General features: G+C 36.4%; 1 protein-coding gene across 2 annotated transcripts in view; it reads right to left on the minus strand.

Moving 5' to 3' along the window:
* elapor2a (endosome-lysosome associated apoptosis and autophagy regulator family member 2a) overlaps positions 1 to 21,913 on the minus strand; it is a 36,090-nt gene extending 14,177 nt beyond the window's left edge. For both annotated transcript variants that reach the window (XM_056251161.1, XM_056251160.1), the window contains exons 1-16: positions 21,704 to 21,913; positions 18,236 to 18,356; positions 17,156 to 17,345; positions 16,195 to 16,342; positions 15,997 to 16,086; positions 15,116 to 15,221; positions 14,866 to 15,018; positions 14,100 to 14,188; positions 12,797 to 12,977; positions 12,549 to 12,677; positions 12,273 to 12,363; positions 11,967 to 12,069; positions 10,243 to 10,380; positions 9,885 to 10,148; positions 9,603 to 9,776; positions 9,332 to 9,515 (exon numbers count right to left, since the gene is read on the minus strand). In XM_056251161.1, coding sequence (XP_056107136.1) covers positions 9,332 to 9,515; positions 9,603 to 9,776; positions 9,885 to 10,148; positions 10,243 to 10,380; positions 11,967 to 12,069; positions 12,273 to 12,363; positions 12,549 to 12,677; positions 12,797 to 12,977; positions 14,100 to 14,188; positions 14,866 to 15,018; positions 15,116 to 15,221; positions 15,997 to 16,086; positions 16,195 to 16,342; positions 17,156 to 17,345; positions 18,236 to 18,356; positions 21,704 to 21,898 — 2,356 coding nt within the window. In that variant the 5' untranslated portion in view covers positions 21,899 to 21,913. The remainder of the gene's footprint in view (positions 1 to 9,331; positions 9,516 to 9,602; positions 9,777 to 9,884; positions 10,149 to 10,242; positions 10,381 to 11,966; positions 12,070 to 12,272; positions 12,364 to 12,548; positions 12,678 to 12,796; positions 12,978 to 14,099; positions 14,189 to 14,865; positions 15,019 to 15,115; positions 15,222 to 15,996; positions 16,087 to 16,194; positions 16,343 to 17,155; positions 17,346 to 18,235; positions 18,357 to 21,703) is intronic.
* Positions 21,914 to 23,047: the final 1,134 nt, after the last annotated feature.

Below are 23,047 nucleotides of genomic sequence, written 5' to 3' on the forward strand. Positions count from 1 at the left end.
CTGAAAGGTTGAAAACATACAGTTGTAATCAGCTGTAAAAGTTGTATTGCAAATCAGGTTTATTGGAAAAATGTATTTTCAGCTGTTTGCAATGAACAAATCAAAGTAATTTAAATAGCTCAACAACAAATGTTTCAAGTGGTTTTCCCAAATTCAACTGAAAATGCTACTTTTAATGAGTTCTGCAGACTCAAAATTATTCAACCCCTTCATGGCAAGCATCTTTAGTACTTAGTAGAACACCCTTTTGCTGTTATGACCTGCTGCAAATGAGATGTATAACAAGATACCAGCTTCTGGCAGCGTTTCTGAGGAATCTTAGCCCATTCCTCATGAGTAACGACCTCCAGTTCAGTAATATTCTTGGGTTTGCATGTTGCAACCGCCTTCTTCAAATTCCACCAGAGATGTTCTAGGGTTCAAGTCAGGTGACTGTGATGGTCACTGTAGAATCTTCTAGGACTACTTCTGCAACCAAGCCTGGGGGGAATTGGTCCAATGACGCCCGAGCTTCAGCTTCCTCACTGACAGCATGATGTTTTCTCCTAGGATTTCCTGATACTTCAATGAATCCACCTTGCCTTCCACACGCTGCGAGTTTCCAGTTCCAGGAGATGCAAAGCAGCCCCAGAGCATCACCAAGCACCACCATGCTTAACTGTAGGCAGAGTGTTCTTTTCAACATATACAAGTTCCAGTTTTGTTTCATCGCTCCACAGAACAGAATCCCAAAACGTCTGTGGCTTATTTATGTAATTTTGAGCAAATTGGAGCTTTTCTTTTCTTTTAGGTCAGTAGTGTTGTACGTCTGGTGTACTCAAGGGTTTATTCTGAACCTTGCCTTCTAGGGTTGGATATCGAGAACCGGTTCCATTTTAGAACCAGTAACAAATTTCCAAAAACCGGGGAATCAATAAGATGCACGCCTTTCGATTCCGCTTATTGGTTCCTGACTTTGGGGCCATTCACATATTGCGTTTTTTGCGCGTGCAAATTCGTTTTTTCAAATGTAGGCGCGCCGCAAGCGCACTCAATAGAACCGACGCGATCGCAAAGCGCATGCGGTGCAGCACGCTCGTTTTTCCAGGCGTGCACATGCCTCTGCGATATGAAAACATCTCAACTTTTCAGAATGCCGCAAGCATTCTAACGTCATGTGACAAAAACCAACCGACCTTTCCGTAACAACGTCGAAAACACGGCCGAACAGTTGATCATAGCTGTACAGGGCGGGTTTTTATTTTTCATCTCCATAAATATATCTAGTAGTAAAGCTAATGCAAGGGCTAGAAATCAATTAACCCCCTGGGGTCGGCTATTGCGCCAGCGCTTTTTCTTATCAGTGCAAAAGAGACTCAAAATACTCTGTTGATTTTGATCTTACATATAAGTGTTGTACATCATTAGATCCTGTTATGTGTCTTTTTTGTGGATACTCACAATAAAAACAAAGTGTTGTGCTGTTCGCCAAATAAAGAAAAAAAAAACAATGCGAGTTCTGGATTCTCTCTGTCAGTGAAGTCCATTCTGAAACGTGTCCGAAAATGAACTGTAACTCAGCGAATACTCAGTCAAGCAGGAATACAGGCACACAGGCATGAAGCTTGAATTCTCTTTTTTATATAAATTACTTCATTTAAAAGAACAAATATTCTCAGTTTATGTAATCTGTATGAAAAGAGAGATGTCAGTCGTTTTCTTTTCAGCTCATAGCTCATTAAGTGTTAATGTGACCACGCCCACTGAGAGCGCGTGCTATTCAAACGCAAATAATCTGAGGCAAGCCACGCAAACGTGTCAGCGCCCACATCAGCTGGATAAAACACATCAAGTTTAATAAGAATCATTTACTTTACGTCATCTTGCTACGCTGTGAGGAATAATACTATCTAATAATCCTGGAAAAACTTACCTCAGAAGTGCTGGTAGTTTCATTTCGAGGAGCAACGGATCAAGCTGATGTGATAGTAAGTTATTTATTCTTAAGTGCTTTGTTCGCGATATGGAATAGTGTCTGTAAACCACAGAAATACTGTTTAAATATGAATCACGTGTCTGTGTGAGAATTAATGAATGAACGGCAAAGCTAAACTAGCAGATGTGTTCAAGTAAAAATAACATGTTTACTAATGTAGGCGTGAGTGTGAATGAACGGCACAGATGCGCGCTGTACAAACAACAGCGCGCGTCTGTGCCGTTCATTCACACTCGCGCCTACATTAGTAAACATGTTATTTTTACTTGAACACATCTGCTAGTTTAGCTTTGACCAAACTATATTGCTATAGCCTACTGAGATGAGTAAAAATAGACTGAAATATGTTGAAATAAAATGTCTTTGTATAAGCAACAAACTGCAAATTAACATTTATGTTAATATATCATAAACAAGATATGTTACAGACTAAATATGAATGTTTAGACAAGATTTCGTTGATTAGTTTTGGATAGATTATTACGTTTTTACTGTAAAAAAAAAAAAAGACTACTGCCACATCAAATAAGCTTTTGTTAGCCAATTTCTGCTCATATGTTAAATATATAGTATGGGATGTTTTGTCAAAAATAAAGTAGTATTGAATTATCAACCAAGATGTTATTATAGTGTTTTGTTCCAATATTCAAACTAATGAATCCTTACCTTTGAAATATGTATGATAAAATATATACTTTTTACAAAGAAAGATTACACTTGAAATATTAGTAAAATTGTAATTGTTGTTGTAATTGTAACTTTTTTTTATTGTTTTACTAGTGACAAATTTGGGGAGAGGATACATATTCCAAAACTTTCTGAAAATACAGTATGAGAATTAACTGCACAATTACTAGAAATGTTTACCTTGGATATTATACAATTTGCATGCATACAAAATTTGTGGAAAAAGACATTTTTTCAAGATGTTTCCAACTCTAACTTTGAACCAATTCTGTAGAATATATACTCTATAGAATTGGTTCAAAGTTAGAGTTGGAAACATCTTGAAAAAATGTGTCTTTTTCCACTGGGTACCACAAGAAAGAATGCGAGGACAAAAGAAAGAAAGAAAATATATATATTTCTTTTGTCTTCGCATTCTTTGGTACCCAGTGACACACCTGTGTGAAAGGCTCATTATGCGGCTCATTATGCAAGTCATTGTCTTCTCAGGTGTGAATCAGGGCATTATTCAGGATCATCACAATCATTCATTAAACTTTGCCATTAATATGTTTATAAGCAACTGAAAAAAACACAAATGTCAGTGCATGTCAAAACATCTCAAGGACCCCAAAAGCACCTTAGACCCCAGAGGGTTAATCTTTTGCTGATACTTCCTCGTCATCATGGAGAGTGCGGTTCATGGTTGCATAGCAACGACAGATGCCACGGGAGCGCAAGCGCTTGTGGAAAGGAGGAGAAAGCGGAGCGGCCGCATTTTCCATGTGTTTTTAGCAAGCGGCAACCTCCCTGTCTCTCTCTTGAAACCATAGGTTAAATTGGGGCGGAGCACACCGGAGCGCAGCTCCGCCTCCTCAGGTCCACAACAGGGGCGGAGCGGGGGGGTGGCTAATTGGGCTCAAGCCCCGAATGTTTTGTAAAAGCCCCGAATCTTTTAGGTTTTTTAAAATGACTTCAACTTTGTTTAATTTCCTCTCAGTCTTTCTGACTGGAGCGGCAAAAAATGAAACAAAAGCTCTACCACCGTGCGTGGTGGCGGACGGTAATGCATTGCATCGCGCATCACTCAGCTTGTATGCCAACTGCCAATAAAAACTAACGAAGAAGAATATAAATCGTCTTCTTCGTCGTCGTTGTCATCAGGGGCTTGCCGTTGGCGGGCTGTTGTATGTTTCACCGGCGTCGTAGCGAGCTCACTGGCTCAGCCACGGCACATGTTTGCAGTCAGTTGCCTACTGGAAATTATGTCACATAAAAGTTGATGAAAGTGATGCTTTTGAAAACATATTTCTGACAATAAATGAAAGATTTTTTTAAATGGCTTGTCTATTTTGTCTCTGCGGAGCTGAGATGAGAACAATCGGAACACGGCCGTATTCTTGTGCATGCGCATCTGGTGACGGATAAATGTACGCAGCAATAATTAATGTTCCTGCGAGATTGTTGCGCGGGATGTGGAAGCGCGCAAAAGTTCCAGAAATGTACAAAAAGTGCCCTGGCCTTGAATGACAAGGTAAGGAAAATAAGACTAAATCAAAATTAAATAACCAAGACTAGGTAGTCCTTGTGATTTTTCTCAAGAGATGTTTTGAGCATTTTACTTCAGATACCGGATTATCAAACTGCCAAGAGAACTGCTAGCTGGCTACTCAAAATAAACTAGCAATCTATTCAGGCAGCATATTTGTGTTTGATCTGTGTGAATTACAGAAATATAAGACTTGCTAGACCAAGACTCGCAGAGTAGGCTGTGTGTATGTGTGTGTGTGTATTTCTCTTCATGTGGCACATTATGTTTGGCACATTGTATGGGTCACTACAATGTGTAATCAAGTGATGACTGATTAACAGTAATGTAAACGCTAAATCTTCTACAACAATGCAAAGTATATGCTCTTAACCTTACATTTTTTCACATTTCATGTAATACTCAATTTATCAATTTCTTTGCACAAAACTCTCCAGAAAGTGCCATTTAATGGTTAATTTTTCAAAAAAAAATTAATAGGCAAGTAATCTAAACAGCTGTTTGTCGATAGAAGTTTTAAATGATCGACAGAAATACTCAGTTTGATCAAAGACAGTGGATACTATAAGCTCAATTTAACACCACAAGCACCCTATTAAATATATTGCCCTTATTATTGTAATATATTTGTATAACGTTACCTCGAATGTGTTCGACTTTTCACAGTTTGTATCACTCCGCTTGTTCGTGTTTGCGCAACTTGCATCATTAAGCCAGAAGCCGGCGACAAGTGACTGTCTTTATGAGTGAACAATTGAACCATTGATTAAATGAACAGATTGGCTAGTCCAAAAATATTGATTAATTTAGGAAAGAAAAGTAGCTGAAACTGATCTTTGATGCTCATACTAATTGCTCATATGCCTCTGGGCTTAGAATGGCGTTTGTTTGAAATGTAACATCTACAAAATAATCCTTGAACCATTTCTTATTTAAGGACATTCCCGTTTCAAATATGTGATTGTGTATTGTCAACAATATGCATAAACATTCTGCATTTCCATTTTATAGTGTGGATCACTCATTGCGACATTTAAACTGATTCTCATGTTAAAGAATCTGTTATCTGATAAAATTGGCCTACTTCATGCTGACCACTGACATGCTTTTAAAGCTACTGTTGTCCTTTTTTTTTTTGGCCTTCAAAACACCTTAAAATGGACATGTTGAGATCAGGAAAACCAAAATTTTCTTGGGGGGGCATGCCCCCAAACCCCCCTAGCAACATAACTTTTTGGAACTTTTATTTATAAAAACCCCTGTATGGCCCTGCGTGTCGGTGTGATTAAATCAAACAACTAATTGCCAAAGAAATTGGCCCTGATTCTTTTAAATCAACATTTTTTCTTGTTTTAAAAAGATATTTGCCAAACAATATTTTCAAACATGTTCAATTTCATACATTTCCCAGGGGTGAAATCCGTTGCTGTCTGTTAACATTAAAGGTAAAAAAAAAGTGAATTGTAAAGTATTTCTATTTGTTTAAATACGTACTCAACACTACTTTACACATTAATCCTGGAAAAAGAGCCTCTTTGGTGTAAAAACACATTAAAACATTTTACGGCGTGATTTTGAAAGATGACCATTCACCGTAAATACGGGCTCCCCCTCCCTATAAAAGCCAATTTAACCACTGCTTGAAACCAACACGGAAGTGAATTAAACTGCAATTCATCGACTGGCCGCTTGAGGCTGGGTGCAAAAGTGAGTCAAATCTGTATCTCCCCCATGTTAAAATGCCCAACTTTACAGCAGAAAAAAATATGTTTACAGCCAGGTGGCAAAAAGTGGTTTTGATCTATATAGCTAATTTTGCCCTACATGACAACTGTGAGGGGGGTGATTTTTTTTACAACTCATCCGTTTAAATTATATTAAGCCTGAAAGTTCTGCATAATTAAGGGCGTGGCCACTTGAGTGACAGGTGGATTGCGGCTGCTGTCACTGCTAGCCGTTTGTCTGCTATCTGTTAACATCACCCTCAGCTAATTTCAGCACTTGCTGTACTTGCCATCTCTGCCGTGTTTGTGCTTTTTTCGGGATTATTTCATACAATGTAATACACGAATTATACCTTCGCCCACGCCGTTGGATTCAGTGTTGCCAACTTAGCGCCTTTGTCGCTATTTTTAGCGACTTTTCAGACCCCTTTAGCGACATTTTTTCAAAAAAGCGACTAGCGACAATTTTAGCGACTTTTTGGACAAACCTCAGTAACCTCCAAATGTTGCCAGTACTGTCCTGCGAGCGCGAGGTCTTGCTTTCTCCCTGTCGTCACTCTCTCTAGCTGCGTCTCCCCTGTTCAGGGAATGGCTGAGAGGAGCGCACGGCCGCTGACAGACGCGAATGAGCAGTGTTTTCCCATGGACTTATATATTTAAAGAATTTAGTTTGACCATTTTAATTTAATTTATTTTCTTGTGCTTATTACTTGTAACACTCACTAGCACAGAGCTTAGTTCATCCGGTTCCCTAACTCTCTTAATTCAGATAATGTTCCACACATAGACAGTATAACATAGGCCTATAAAAAATGTAATCATTCACTATATTATAGCTACTCGTTCAATTGTCTGACAACAAAAAAAATAGGAAATGAGAACAGCTTTATTTGACATTCGGCTATATTATATTGAATAGAGCATTAATTTAGAGAGAAAACCGGAGAAAACGCACTAGGCTGACAGAACGCAAGTACGACGCGATGGCGTCATCTAGCGACATTTAGCGACTTTTAGGGAAGGCCTTAGCTACTTTCCTTTGAAAATAGTTGGCAACACTGGTTGGATTCCGTCATTGTCGAGTATGAAGAAGACAACCAGCGCTGTATTTCCAGTTGTTTTCCTCACATGCACTAATGGATGTCTGACAATTTCGTTGCTTTTTGGAGTTTAGATTTAAAAACGTCTATAGATATAGAGACTACACTCGTTACTGTTGCTCTCACGGAATAGATATGCTTATTTTACTTTTTAGTGTTAAATAAAAAGTACCGTCAGATGAAATCCTGCAAGTGACAGTGCGTTCTATCCGTCCATGTAATAGATGCACACCCTTGAATGAGCGCGGATTTCTAGTGCAATTACTTGAACTTCTGAGGTAATATCTTTGGTTTAACCCATTTGAGAAATTGAGAGGCGGCCAAAATCAGATTTTAAAATGGACTGAATAAAGCTCTTTACGAACTTGACGTGCGATGCCCTGCTGACTGACATGTATGCGCATGAATCACTGTCACACGCACAAGCTCAGAGCAATATTGTAAGTTACTGCATGATAATATATTTTTAACTAGCAGAATAATAATGCATCACGATACACATAGTAACACTTTTAGTTACGTCTTTTAACTATTATAGTATTTCGAAGGGCAAAAACATTTATAAAACTTTATCTATTGGCTTTACCTCTTCAATCAGCTGTCACTTCAGCGCGAGGCTAGTAGCATATAGCATTAGCACCTCAGCTCCACCCACGTCCCGCCTCTTTGCCCATTTTCTTTTATCCGGGAGTGACGAGAGGTGACGCACTGCCAAGATGGTGATGGCCGGCTCCGCCCACTTTAGGCTTCAAAAACGCTCTTCAGAAACCTACGGGTGATGTCACGGACACTACGTCCATATTTTTTTACAGTCTATGGTTTAGACGCGATATGTGAACGGCCCATAATTCAGGATAAACTGAGAATCTATATTTGGTTTAAAATCGTTTTTGTTTTGTTTAAAATGGAGATCACAATTACATACATCAGACAACTACACAAAGTAACATGTTCCAGTCTATTTAAAAAAAAAAAAAAAAAAAACTCATTTGAATCATTAATTCAAACACGTTTAAAACTAATTACTTCAGTGACTCATTAATAAAACCTGTTTAAATAATGGATGATTCACCGTTTTTTAATGAATCTCTCGAGTCTTCTTGAATAAATGATTAAATGAAAAAAAATTAACAGTCGATTTTTGCAATCTACTGGAGTAATAATGTAATCAACACAATCTTTATTTGAAGAGACTCCTTTCACTTTAGCCATTTTATTGGTTATTGCTTAAAATTGGCAAGTATTTGCCCTTTTTTTTCCTCTCCAAAAAATATTGGAATCGGAAACAAGAATCGATAAGAACCGGATTCGATAAGCAGAATCAGAATCGCTAAAATTGAAACGATACCCAATCCTACTGCCTTCTCAGAAATCTGGAAGCAGCCATTGATATCTTCCTTTTTCTGCCCCGTCCAGGTAGTGTAACCACTTTTCCTTTAACTTTGAACTTACAAACTATCCTTCCAACAGTGTCTCTAGAAACATTTAGTGCCTTCGCTATCTTTTTGTATCCTGTTCCTTGTTAGTGAAGGGCGATGAGATCTTCTAAATTTTTTGGACCATTCCTTTGACTTAGCCATTTTTCTAACATGCAGTCAAACGTGACACTCAACAAACCTAGCCAGTTCAGATATTATATTATATTAGTTACCAAAATATTTTTCATAATAATAATAATAATATTATAATATAACATTTTCCCATTTATTTAATTACATACAAATATAAACATAAAATATTACATCATATATTGTTTCCTGACAGGAGTGTTGGGGTGTAACATGATTATTTATGCACAAAAGTGTGTGAAAAACACTCTGTATTTTATTCCGTTTTTTTTAATATACATAAAAAATAATTTTGTATATCCTTTCATAATATAATCACAGGTGTATAATGCACTCAGATAGTAAAGACTATATGAAATAAATAAATAATGCATTAAGATGTTTTATAGTTGCCACAGTCCCCTAGTTGTCTTCTCATTAACGTTAGCAGCACTGTGACAATGTGTTTTGCTCGTAATTGATATTATTGAGCTTTGGTGATTAAACTGCAAATGACTTTATTTTAGTTAAAAGTCCCACCGGGATTTAATTTATAATAAAATAAACCATTAAGGACACTTTTCTCCATTATTTACTGATAATGGAAAGTCTGTTAAACATTAATTGATTTCATAAAATACAACAATAATTTTGACATCCCTATTAGTAAGTATTTCAAATGAATGAAATATGGACATGCACATCACATCTGCTACACTATCAAAAAGTCAACAAAAAAATGGTTTGAAATTTGAAATAATTTCTCTCACCCTGAAAAGTGTCGGCCAGGCTAATGGACTGAGAGGAAAGGGCTGTTCGTAAGCCCCGCCCATCTGAAGGAATAATCGTTGACTGACAGAGAAAAGCCTCCACAGAACTGCCCAGCTGACCACCTTTAGCATCCTCATTGGGCAGATCCGTGATATTATCTCTGCAGACTGCAGCCCTGTGACCCTGACAAAAGACAGATGATGGAATAAATAATATTCTGTGATGTCATTTCTGCTCATTTCAGCGTGTGTGTGTGTGTGTGTGTTGTACCTCAGCTCCACACAGGCTGATATTGAAGAGGTGGTAGTATTTTGTGCCTTTCGCAGTGAAGCTGGGCCCGTTCATGATGGACCCAGCAGATGTCAGAGCACTGAAGTCATACTGAAGAATCTGATTCTGGTGAGTGTATTTGAACAAACAGTCGCTGAAACACACACTGTGCTCCTACAAATGTAAACATTCAAGAGAGAACAGTCAGACACTTAGTAGTTATTATTATTAACCTAACACTTTTAAGGGATGACATTTTTGATATATATAAAAAAAAAATACCTTGTTGATTTTGCTGCCCGGCCCACACAGCTGGCACGCTTCTTTGCCGTAGACGTTCTGCCCAGACAGGACGGTGTTGGGAGGGCATTTTTGGCACTGGTTGGTCTTTTTATCAATGTAGTGTCCAGCTGGACACGGCACACAGGAGGAGCCAGCCTGCTTAGACTTCAGGGCACACGCACGGCACGCTGACGCCACCCCGTCCATGGCATTGGTGACAGACACAGTGTAAATCTTCACCATGTCATTTGCATACCGACGCACCTGATGGACAGTGACAACGACCATTATGACTATAGTCATTCTATAAACACATGAACATTTTTTTATCACTGCGTGTATATGCATTTGTACTGACATCACTAGCCTGACTGGTGCGTTGGAAAGCCCAGGTAAACGCAACAGAAGAGTTTTCAGTCATGATGTATGTGTAACTCTGTTTTCTTTTACTCCCATCCCATGATTCAACTACATTTGTGCTTTTTTTTTTCACATCCTGAAACGACAACAAACTCAATTACACTTCAAAAAGGAAAAAGAAAAAGGTGCACAAAGTATTTTGGTAACACTTAACAATGAGGTATCATTTGTCAGCATTAGTTAATACATTAACCGGCATTAACTAAAAATGAACAATATATTCTTACAGTATTTATAACCTTTGTTAATAAAAAAATATGTCATGTTAGTTCACAGTGCAAAATGAAACAGATGCAACTTTTGATCTTAAAATGTATTACAGTTTTTCTCGATTGCTTAAACACATTTCTTGAAACTATGCCTCGTATTCACAAAACAGTAAACACAAATCCATAACGTCTCACCCAATTCCCCAAACATCCTATTTTCAGGTCAAAATGAAGCTCTACACTCAAAACCATTCAGTCTTGCTGAAAAACCAAACTTTGCCCTCAGACAGGACACACAAGCCCTCAAAAATACACACACTACAACATAGTCTTACACACTGGTGCTATAAATTCAAAACAACATTTCCAAAACTGGTAAGTCATGTTTGCTTGTTTCACCTGGGTAATTGTGTGCTAACTGAGCTGAAGCTGAGCTGACTTGAGTGAACAATTTTGAATGCTAGTGCTTTCTAAATGACCACGTGGTGTAGGCAATGAGAAATGAAGGGATTTGTGTGTAGAGTTTTGCTGTGACAGTTCAACAAATCTGACTAATGTGTCAAAACAGGGGAATAGTGTTCATAGTTCAGTGAAATGGGTGGGCTTTTTGATAAATGGCATTATGGTTTTGAAATTTTAGTTCAAAACAAAGCCTGGTTATAGTGTTTAAGCAATCGAGAAAAACTGTAATAAATGTTGAGATCAACATGAACTAAGATTAATAAATGTTGTAGAAGTATTGTTCATTGTTTGTTAATGTTGTAGACTAATGTAGTTAACTAATGTTAACAAATGAAACATTATTGTAAAGTGTTACAAGTATTTTTTTATCCTATTTTGCATACATTTTAAACATATTCTAGCCAGATTCGTAAGAAATTGTAATCAATTGTACCTAATTATTTATAGCTAAATAGCAATAATTCATCTAAGCGGTTACAATTTGTTTAACCTAAACCTAATTTTATGTATATTTTACCCATTTATTTTGGCAAAAAGGGTAAATGTGTGTGGGGGAAATACAATTTTGTTACGGAATTAAGCTTTTTGTAAGCTTTCCTTGGTCTAGCTTGTACTATTCAGTACAATTTTTTTAACTTTGTATTATCAGCACTTCTTGTGATTATTGCCTCTTTAAGATCACTTGTTGCAATTCTCATTTGTAAGTCACATTAGGATAAAAACGTATGCTAAATAAATAAATAGTAAATGTAATCTGCAATACTACATTTAAATGTAATAAAAACTAAATAAAAAAAATTAAGGTTGTTTGATTCGGGTTGTACAGCATCATACGACTTCATCGCATACCAAGTATTACAAAACACCATGAAAGTGTGTAGATGTCAAAATTACCATTCTTTAGATGTAAATTGTTTTAAATGCACATTTAAAAGCAGATTAAAATGGTCCATCAAAAAAAAAGAGATCACAAACACATAAGCACACTTACCTTCATAAAGTAAAACTCACAGTCAGCTGAACAGCTAGTTTCAAACTCAAAAGTGATCCGTCCGTACTCACTGCCAGATGTTCCTTGAACAGACACGGGCAACCTGATAGGAACAATACAGACTCATTACACAGAGAGCAGAGGTTATGTAATGAAACACTTCTTGTAATATCAACTCACACAGCAGAGGTACACTGTTTAACCATGCTAACCATAGAAGTTTTTAATGAGCTATAACATGCTGTGGGCGGCACTTGAATAGTGTAACTGTGAGTAGGAGGACAAGTAGCCTACTTGAAGACTCACTTGAATCCAGGCACTATGAGAGTTAATATGAGATAATCATTATCCGAACGAGCTGATCCTGATTGTAAGTGATCACCCGCTACTTCCCAACCTAAAAGACACAAAAAGTAGAAAAAAGATATGAAGGTATTATGCACAAATGTGAAGAATATCTAGAATGAACAGAAAAGTCAATTTGTATTTATCAGTGACGCAACAGTGACATCTAGCAGCAAAAATAAGCATTACAACCATATGCTGTAACATATACCACACCGTTCTTGTGTAATCTCTCACCATTCAAGCCATCGCAATTGTTGTTGGCCACGTTGAAGCAGGATGACTTCATGTTGGCAGGCAGCACGTTCCACCACTTGTACTCATACCCGAGGACAGGCTCCGTGCCAGCTGGACAAGACTGGCATGCTACAGACGCCACACAATCCATGTTTAATATCTTTGGCTATGTAATTAAAATGATGTGCATGCTTTTGAAATGATCATGTTTCATATGTCCTTCTTAAGATGTTTGGACGATTTATCACCTTTGACTCCATCAGAGTAAGTCCCGGGTGGGCAGGGAGAACAGGTGGCAGTGTGGTTGTTATAGAAACCGGGATTACATGGTGGACACGGCTTACGCTGACCAGAAGGTGGCAGTTTTACTGCACCTGCAGCAGCCTCTAAACAAATCCGAGGCTCTAGCCACTTATACAGGACCCGAGTCTATGAGAGAGACAGCATTTATGTATTCAATTATTTACTTAAAATATTAAGAAAAGAATCATTTCAATTTATTACACTGATAGTTGTTTTGTGTGTGTGTGTGGTACAACGAGGCTAAAGGCACACCTTAAGGAAAATGTGCTTTTCACTACTCCCATAGTGTAAGATTGCAGAGAAAAAAATAGTTTTTGAACATTGATTGAGCAACAGATTTTGTGTGAAAAATCATAAATGTGTGAGGTCGCAAGGTGGGCCTTTTAACCGACACACGGGGTAAAAGACTCCCCTGCATGGGGCAAAGGCAAAGTATTTACACATATGCTTTAGCTAAAATAATGTGTTTTTAATAATGTCTTAGTTAATACTTGTTCAAAAACAATCACTTTACCAAAGTTTGTACTATTTTCGGTTTATTTTGATAAATAAATGAATTCATTTTTGTTCAATAAATATACTGTAAAAGTAAAATGTTCATTTTAAAAATACAGAAAAAAAATATTTTTAAAAAAAGTAAAGATTCTGAAAGCATTGAATAAGATCCAGTAACAATAAATATTATATTTTATTATATAATATGATTAATATTATATTTTTAATGATGGTTTCATTATAAATGGTGATTATCTCTAAGGTGGACACCCAACTTGATATAGGCTATGATATTTTCCATTTGCTGACATGAGTTAGACAGGTTAGATTCAGATGATAAAGAGCTATTTATTATCATGTTAATTATTGTGCCTTTAGCAGGGGTTCCTTTTACCCCAAATACCATACTTATACATATTCTTCCATTATTGAAAAACTGTAGCTTTAATCGCCTTGAACAAAACTGACTGTATTTTGAGACTAATGTCTTTTTAATAATTTTCAATTTTATCGATTCTCATTTGCTACATAAATCTACAAATAATTTTTTTTTTTTAAACATTAAATATTAGATCAAATTAGCGCACAATCAACTTTGCATTGCTGTCCGCGATCACGGCAAGGATCAGACAAATTTCCACAAGCATCATCAAAAACGGTTCAGAAAAGTGCTGAGCAGAATTTTAGAATAAAGTCAAATGCGCCTTTTACTCCGGGGCGCCTGTGTGTGTGTGTGTGTGTGTGTGTGTGTACCTTTCCATCCTTATCACAGGTGCTGTAGGTCTGGATGTAGTCTTTCTTTGAGCATGGAGGTTTACTTTTGCACACGGCAGAACCTTCTGCTGTTAAAATTACAGAAGAATCATATGTCACATTACACCAAGGACAATATCAATAAAGACAGCAATAAATATATAGTTCTAAATATAAAAGAATAGTCCAAACCACAACTATAATGATAACGGCACAGAGAAACAATATCGTTGGCATAACTTTCAGAATGTTTTTTTTTTTTTTCAGCTCGAGCATTTAAAGCGTCAGACAATAAAGCTACAATGCACAGAATAAACATAATATTGTCCGCTGGTGTGGATGGATACTAATATAGTTATCCTTATTAGTGTGAACGGGCCTTAACACAAGCAAAACCATTCAGAGTTAATAAAAATAAATAATAATAATAAAAAAATAAAGAGTTAATATGATGTGTGAGAGAGAGAGAGCATGTTTGAGGGTGCAATAAGTGTGGAAGAAGATGTTATATTGGACTGATTATGTTACAGAGTTTTTCCTCATTCCGGGGTTATTACTCAGTCCACATTAGCTATGTGAATCTTTGGATTGATAGCTAACGTATCCGTTAGGTTTCGTTAGGTCATGTAGGTTTCATTCCAAAGTGATTTTTGGAAATTCAGAGTTTAATTGATTCGATAAACAATTTGATTTCAATTCAACAACCACATATCTGCATTTTCTAGAAACCAGCCTATATGGTATTTAAATGCCTGTATGCACTTACAGGCGTAGTGTGTTTTTGTGTTGCAAGGTGTGCAGGAGCTGGCCCCTCGGCCAGAGTATGTGTCCCGTGGACAGGGCGCACAGGAGGAGGAGCCTGGGGTGCGACTGAAAGTCCCAGGCTTACATGGAAAACACTCTGAGGTGTACGCCACACCTGAGAGAGAAAAATGACGTCATACAATCTTTCAATGAGGAGCATTTTTTCAAATTAAAATGGAAAAACATGCACTCATAGGTAAGCGCACCCTCACCTTCTATCCGTATGTTCTTCAGGAGTATTGGTTTGACTGCTTTAGAGCCGAGTGTGACTCTAGTAGTTCTCCAGTACAGGATATTAGTCCCAGAATTCAGGTTAACCTGATCATATGAGGAAAATATCATATAGATATTACTCGAATACAGTAAAGATGACTAATTTGGTCATTGCGTGTTTTTGAGCAATGATAAACAAAATTGCAAACTAAAAATTGCAATAACGTAAACTTTTATCCAGCAAGGATACATTAAATTGATAAAAAATGACAAATGATATTGTTACAAAAGATTTCCATTTCAAATACGTGTTGTTCTTTTAAACTTTCTATTCATCAAAGAATTATGAAACGATTCAATACAGTTTTGACAAAATATGCATATTGATAATAATAATAAATATGTCTTGAACACCAAATCAGCATTTTAGAATGCTTTCTGAAGGATCATGTGACACTGAAGACTGGAGTAATGATGCTGAAAATTCAGCTTTGTGTATAGTGCGCATATACAGTATATATATATACTGGGTAGACTACTTACAAATTGTAATCCGGTACGGATTGTAAATTACATCACAAAAATTGTAGTTAGTAACGTAATCCGTTACATTACACATTTAAGATAATATAATCGGACTACTTTTTGAAAAGAAAAGAAAAAAAAACTTTATTTGTTTACCTGCATGTCGTGTGACCATTAACCAACATTAGAGAACCGTGAACTTAAATGTATACTGTACATACATATATATATATATTATTGACAATTTTATTATTGACCTAACTTATTAACTTAAAATTGCAGGTGTACTTCAAGTAAATATATTAGGTCAAAGAGGTTCAGCTGGCAAAAAAGTTTGGGTGAGTTTCTGACTTACACTATGTGTTCCCCACTCTCCATGAGTAGTCAATTTGATCCATTTTTTATTTGAATCCAGGTCCATCTCTTGACACTGGTCGTTCTGAATCTGTCCAAAAATATTTTTATTTGAACAATACAGAATAGCTGCTTTTGATGTCTTAAAATATCTTTCAAACAAACATGTCTCCACAGAAGAAATGGAATCCAAACTTACAAAGAATTCAAAGATGATGCTGTTATCCACATACTGGTAGTCAAAGGACACTGACCCCGGCTTCTTTAAGTGAACAGTGTAGATCAGAGACACAGTACACTCATCCCTGTTGGACTCCAGATATGAGCCCTGAGCAACCCACTTTGCACTAAAAGCATACAAATACACAAGGCACACACACTATTGTGACTATAATCTTCAGATGCATGACAGGATAAAAAAAAAAAGATTGTTTAATACTTGAATTGTTTCATCTCTCTGGAAGTGTGTGCATGCCTGCACAGATAAGTCTTAGTGTATGCTTTAATCTGAACGTGTGCTGATTTAATATTAAATAATTAAAATAAAGGGATAGAAATAAAGGGGCAGAAATCAAGTGCTTTGATGAGAACTTTGATTGGGAACAGTCATTTTAGACACATCTGACTAGTTATTAGTATAACTGAAAATGATCTTACATTATGTATGTGCATTAGGATTTTAGTATTACTCTATTTAGTGTTCCACCAATGAAGATAATGCATTCTTCTCAATACCTTTTAAACACACCAAATATAGGAAGCAAAAATGGTATATCTCCTTTTTTGTAACTTTTTATTAACTTTGAATTAACCTTGTTCTGTCTCTGTTTGCTCCATGGTCCTTTTTATTTACAAGAGAGATGGAATTATTATACTTACTAAGGACTATAAATACATAAATGTGATACTTCGATGGTATCTGAAATTGTGTGATGCATTTTGTTTATGGGGAGAAAATCAAAATAAAGCGAGGAAAAAAGAAAAAAGAAAGAAAGAAAAAATGAATTAAGAAAAAGTAAAGAAAGAAAGAAAAAGCATTTCAATATGTTCCACTCTGAATTATGCTTCAATAAGAAATATACTACAACGAAAAGAAAAAAAAATTGGAGAAGTCACTCATTTATTTATTTGATTGTTTTGAAGACCCCAAAGTAACTGACCTCTTGCAGCTGGATGCATGCTGTCGGTCGGGTGAGTCATTAGGGGAGGTTGCTAGGCTGCTGAATCCAGGAGGGATGTTGTCCCACTCATCGAAACGTAGGCCGCTGCCCAGGGAGTAAGTGCCAGCCGCACACTTTATGCACTCCTGAGCAGACATCTCTAGAAACTCCCCTGCCTTGCACGAGAATGCTGACAGACAAGGATGTATACAAATGTACAATACAGTTTAATGAGATGTCATTGGAAAATTAAATTGACCAGAGCGATCACCAAATCCAAGTATTGGGTAGGGCAAGTGTACCATGGCAATTAATTTACGGTAGATCTAAAATAAGTTAGGGTGTAAAATTATCTAATATCTAGACATTTGATGAACACAAAATATAAAACAAAACAAATAAATAAATAAAATCAGCTTGTTTTTTTTTACCTCCATGGGAGATTCTTTGGCTATTGAAATAAACTTCGCTTTTTTTACCACGATGCCAACATCTTTGGCTATTTTAAACAAACAAATATAAACAAACAAATAAAAATTACTCTGGAAAATTAACTAATATCATATAGTTTCAGGTAATTCAAAATCTTTTACAGACAACATTAAACCCAAGCTTTTAATTTCCATATAATCAGATGCATTTCCAATTGAGAAAGAATATTCAGCAAGAAATAAAGTAGTGGGTGAGACATTTTTTTACACAGGAAGCTCGTTGAAAATTGTGACAGTTAGACTGTTATTGACTTTTATTAGACAGTTTATTGGTTAGATTTATTAATAAAGTAAAAAGGGTCCATTTTGATTTCAGAATGCCTCTTGCTGTGTTCTTCCAAACTACACGACTAAAACGGAAAACATTGGCAGGGGACTTTGTAAAGTTTGAGGAATCATTATTCAGGGCCAATGAACATTCTATCTAAGAGGAAATTCCTCTGGGCTGATAAGGGGTGACAAAAACGGTTTAAACGCACACACTCATAACATTCAAGTGTACACATACAAGTATGAACATCCAAATAAACACAAAATGTCCATTTCCCAAAGACCAATCTCAGTCAAAACCCTCCCTATGTGAACTTACTGCAGTCGGTGCCCTTCACAGGGTCTGGCAGTCCTGTACACTCGCCTGGATTCAGAGGGATGGCCACCCTCCATCTGGACCCCGTGCTGTTACACTCCGTGTACTGAAAGTAGTAGTCCGTCTGTGAAAACAAACAACACGTCTAAATTTAACAAGGATCTTGAAAATGCGTGTGTTTGTGGGTGTGTGAAGTTAGACTGTAAAAGAGTAAAGCACATGGATGCTTGACTCTGAGTACTGTGCGGACTCAATGCAGAGGATATTAAAACCGGTCGTAACAGGACTCTAACAAATGCATGAGTCATCTGTCCTGAGTCTGCTGTGGCTGCACCCTTTCCTTTCCACACATCAGCATCACTGGCGTTTAATTCATGAATTGATATTTTAAGAAAAGAAATTGAAAGTGTTTGAACAAATTCTCATCACATCTACAGTATGCAATGACTTACAGAACAAGCATTTGAGCACACAGACTGTGACGGAGCATTTCATTGGTTGGAAAGACTGTCTGAATTAAACTCTAAACAACATAAGAGAAAAATTCTTAATGACAAAACTGCAACATATCACGTTCATGAACAAACTGGGACAATATCTTGTTGCTAAATAAACTGGACAAACTGCGAATTCTCATTTCTGAACAAATTGAACAAACCGGGACGTTTGTGAACGAACTGACATATATCATTGGTGAAAGAACTGGGACGACATGTTTGTTAACAGATTTGGACAGGAATTTGCACCGATATAATTCGTGAACGAACTGCGACTTCTGGCTCCCGGACAAATTGAACAACATTTTTGGAATTATTTAAAACAAACTCACACGACTCATTCCTGAATGAAAAGATATATTTCGTTCTTTCTAGTAGATTTGTAGGCACACAAATTTTAAATGTGTATAAAGGATAAAATGATTGAATGACTTATAATACACAAAAAGACACGCACATACACTTGTATCCATTGGCATAACAACCTGCAGAAAAAGTCAGTGAAAAAAAATCTGAACTCCTCAGATTCAAAAGAGAATCTACTTAAAACGCAGAATAATGGGTTTGAAGGAAAACAAGAAAGGTGAAGTTACTTTTTTTAATCTTTAAAATACTTTGCTGAATCTCAGCTTAGAGAAACTATAATATAAATGAACTAGGCCTATTCGTAGGTTAATAATGAACCCAAAAAGTGTTAACCCTGCATCTTCACCAGCTAAGGTGACAATTATAACAGAAAATGCACATTAATATACTGATTTAGGTCTATTGTTTTTGATAAGATGTTACCATTTTGTTCAGCCAAACCCTAGACTGTAAAAAAAAGAGCCAAACCAATGAATCATCTCGTTACCACCACATTCCTACAGGTCCTTCAGCACCGAGTGAGTGATTGGGAAGGAAAGGCTGCCATCAGGAGGAAGCTGATAATAAAACCCAGAATGCCCTGCGGGTCAACATACGGTAGTACAGACACAGCTGAAAACAGATCTAGTCTCTGATATTACACACATTACCATACAAAACCCTAGTACAAGCCATATGCATAGGCTATAATCAGCCTGTAGTGCTAATCCACATATGACAGTAGTCATATATACACATATATAAATTATTATTAATGTGCGACTGCCGACTGATGATGATGATGAAAAAATGCAAAAAATCATGTAGTAAAATCAATAATTTCTGCTTAATATAGTTTATCACAAAAGAGTAATATTTCAGTGCTTATGCAATTAATGGTTAATCAGATCTGGTCTAATGAGGAATCAAATGTGCATGTCAAACCCCACATCCAAATGCATGTAATTCCCCTATAAAGCAATTAAGTACATTAAATAACAGATATATACAAATAATTCTGCTTGCAAGCATTAAATAACTTGTCTTCAATCCACCTTGAATAAGGATATACACACGTTTAATGTGTCTTTGCGGGAACTGTGTACAATTACATTCTCATTTTATGCATTTAAGCCAAACACGCCCAATTCTGCGATATTGTTTCGTATTCATAGACAAGAACTGCAGTCAATCTTTTGGTTTATGGGACACATACAAATCTTAACAGTCATTTTTCCATGCACAAAGGCTAGAGGAGTTGCTGAGCTCTCGGTGAAGGCGGTTTGAGGGAAGCTATTCTTAGCATCATATCACCAGGCTCTTGAGATGGGCACGCAGGGCTGATCATCTTAGCTTAGGCTAGCACTCCACTGGAACATTGTTCATCAATCAGCATAACGCTTTATCATAAGAGATAAAACACATACCGTACTCTGGCTAGATTCTTCTAACATTATTTCAGAGATTAGATATTTTAAATGGGATGCCCATCCCAAAATAAGCAATCTGACACCAATCAATATACCTAGACAAAAAGCATTTCAGCTTCTAAATCAATATTTAAGCTGAAAAGTTCAAGTAAACATACATTAGTAGGCTATCAAACACACAAAAGACATAAGAAAAAACTGATATCTTAAATTGTTGAGAGCTTAAATGACTCTAATCTGACAGTAAACATTTATGGCAATGCAGTTTGTTCACCACTGCGAAAACAAACAACATTCAAATCCAACAATTAACAGGCCAAAATTACACATGATCATGCATCTGTGAAAAATCAGCATAGCTACATCATGAGGAGGTACCAAAAAGCCAAGAATTACAAATAAACATCAATATTAAGCACGCACATTTTGTATTTTTTAAAGATATGCTGTAAAACCAAATTAAGAAATTCCACTTCGACAATAAAACCAAGTATTATTCCAAAAGAAAATAAAAAATAAACATTAAAAAAAAACATTTAGACAACAAAGCAGTCCTCATTTTGGTTATATCCTCTGCAGAAAATTACCAGAAAATACCAAAAGTGTCACACAAATAAGTTGTTGATAGAACACCACCAACATACACATGGATTTGGATTTGGATACATGGTTATGGATTAATGAGAAACCAACAGTGAAGATTCAACTTAAAGCTCCAATATATATATATACATAAGAACTTTTCTGTGAGATCTAAAAATGCCTCAAATATCTAATATGAAGGAACTTCAAAAGCCCTTTCTCTCATGACAGGGTTATGAGAGGAACCATTTCAAGAACTTCTAAAGACATTATTTAAGGCTCTACCTGTCAGTGTGACTTTTCCATGATAAAGATGAAATCGAATTAAACTACTACCACTGAGCATTTCAATGTTTCTTAACCACATTCTCCCTTTTTCCATTCAATCTGTGCAACTATTACTTTGGTTAAGGTGTGATAATACAACATCTTGCTGCACATAGGCTATCAGTAAAGAGACTCATCGCAAAAGTACAAATAAAGGTATGCCAAACAACCACGAATGCTTTAAAAACCCCACAGACGTGCAAAAACAGATACATGAAGTGGACAAATGGATAAAACGCAATGTACGCCGGTAAGTAAAGCAGAAAACATGAGTAGGAATGGTCTCTCACCTCTGTACACTGACGCAGTTGAGCGAAAGACCCCGTGGACGCGTTCAGGATGAAAACAAAACATATCCATGCTGTGCAATGCAGTTTAAAACGCCTTCGGTGGTGGACGATGTTTTTCCTCGTGCGCTCCATCGCTTGCTGAACGGAATGACGGGACCGTCCCATCATATCAGCGACGTCAACATAGAACGTCATCTGACGGAGCCGGTTTGAAGTCTTATAAATGACGTCACAAATGTGTTAATTAGCCCCAAACGAGTAGCCTACAGATAGTAGGCTAGGCTACATTTATCTACTCACCTGTTGTAACTTGTAGCTGTACTTTGAGGGTGACCATCAAATTCATTGTATAATTCGCACACCATATAAATCGTATAAATGCAATAATAAAAATATCTGTAACTCGGATAACAAGATGAATATTCAAAAAGTTACTTTTACATTCACTAATAATAATTAAAAGAGTTTGCAATTGTTATCTGCACACCGCTAGATGGCAGTCGTTTTAAAGAAATTAGGAATGGTGTTCTGTAATGTGGGATATGCTGCATCTAAACGGATTTTAAACGGCATTTTCTAATAATTCTTGTATAATTATGCATATCATTTCCATGATCTTATAGCCTATTAATTAAGACTAGCCTATGAGGAATATTTCTAACACCCGAGTATTTATTTTAACAGCTAAAAGGTGATTAAATTGTTGAAAACCTAAAATTAATAACTTGTCACAGCACCTAAAATATATACTTTATCTTAAACGATCAAATAATTATTTACTTTAAATCCCGATGTTGAAAAAGTAAAAAAATGTAGGTATAAATTGTATTATTGCATGCTAACTTTGGTTTGATGGTTCAAAGTGGTTTTGCATAATCATTCAACAGTTGGTCTTCTTGAAGAGCAAAACCAGACTCATGTCATCATGGTCTCCACTCCAACCCACAAAATATTCATGGCAGGCCTACATGTGTATATTTTATTCATTGTCAGGGCTACATCCTTTACCAGCATTGTTCACAGAACAAAAATCACAATATTTTATACAAGTAGGCCTAATACTGAAATACTGCAGCATTTAGCATGACTCTTGACAGCAACAGAAATAATGAACACAAATATGCAGCATAAAAAATACAAGGTGCACTGTTAAAATAAACTGATATGTTTGAACAAGCATCTGATCACCTATGTACACAATCAAAACAATCCCTTCTGACATGATAAACTACCTTTTATATTCATTTGACAACTTTTGTCCTTGAGAGAATTAAGAAGGTGCTCAGTATGAGTGGTGTGCCTGAATCATATCATCTTCCAACATCATGGAAGTACAGATTGGCA

Source organism: Rhinichthys klamathensis, unplaced genomic scaffold (assembly GCF_029890125.1).
Source record: "Rhinichthys klamathensis goyatoka isolate OS25496 unplaced genomic scaffold, OSU_Roscu_1.1 h1tg000078l_1, whole genome shotgun sequence".
Lineage (NCBI taxonomy): Eukaryota > Metazoa > Chordata > Actinopteri > Cypriniformes > Leuciscidae > Rhinichthys > Rhinichthys klamathensis.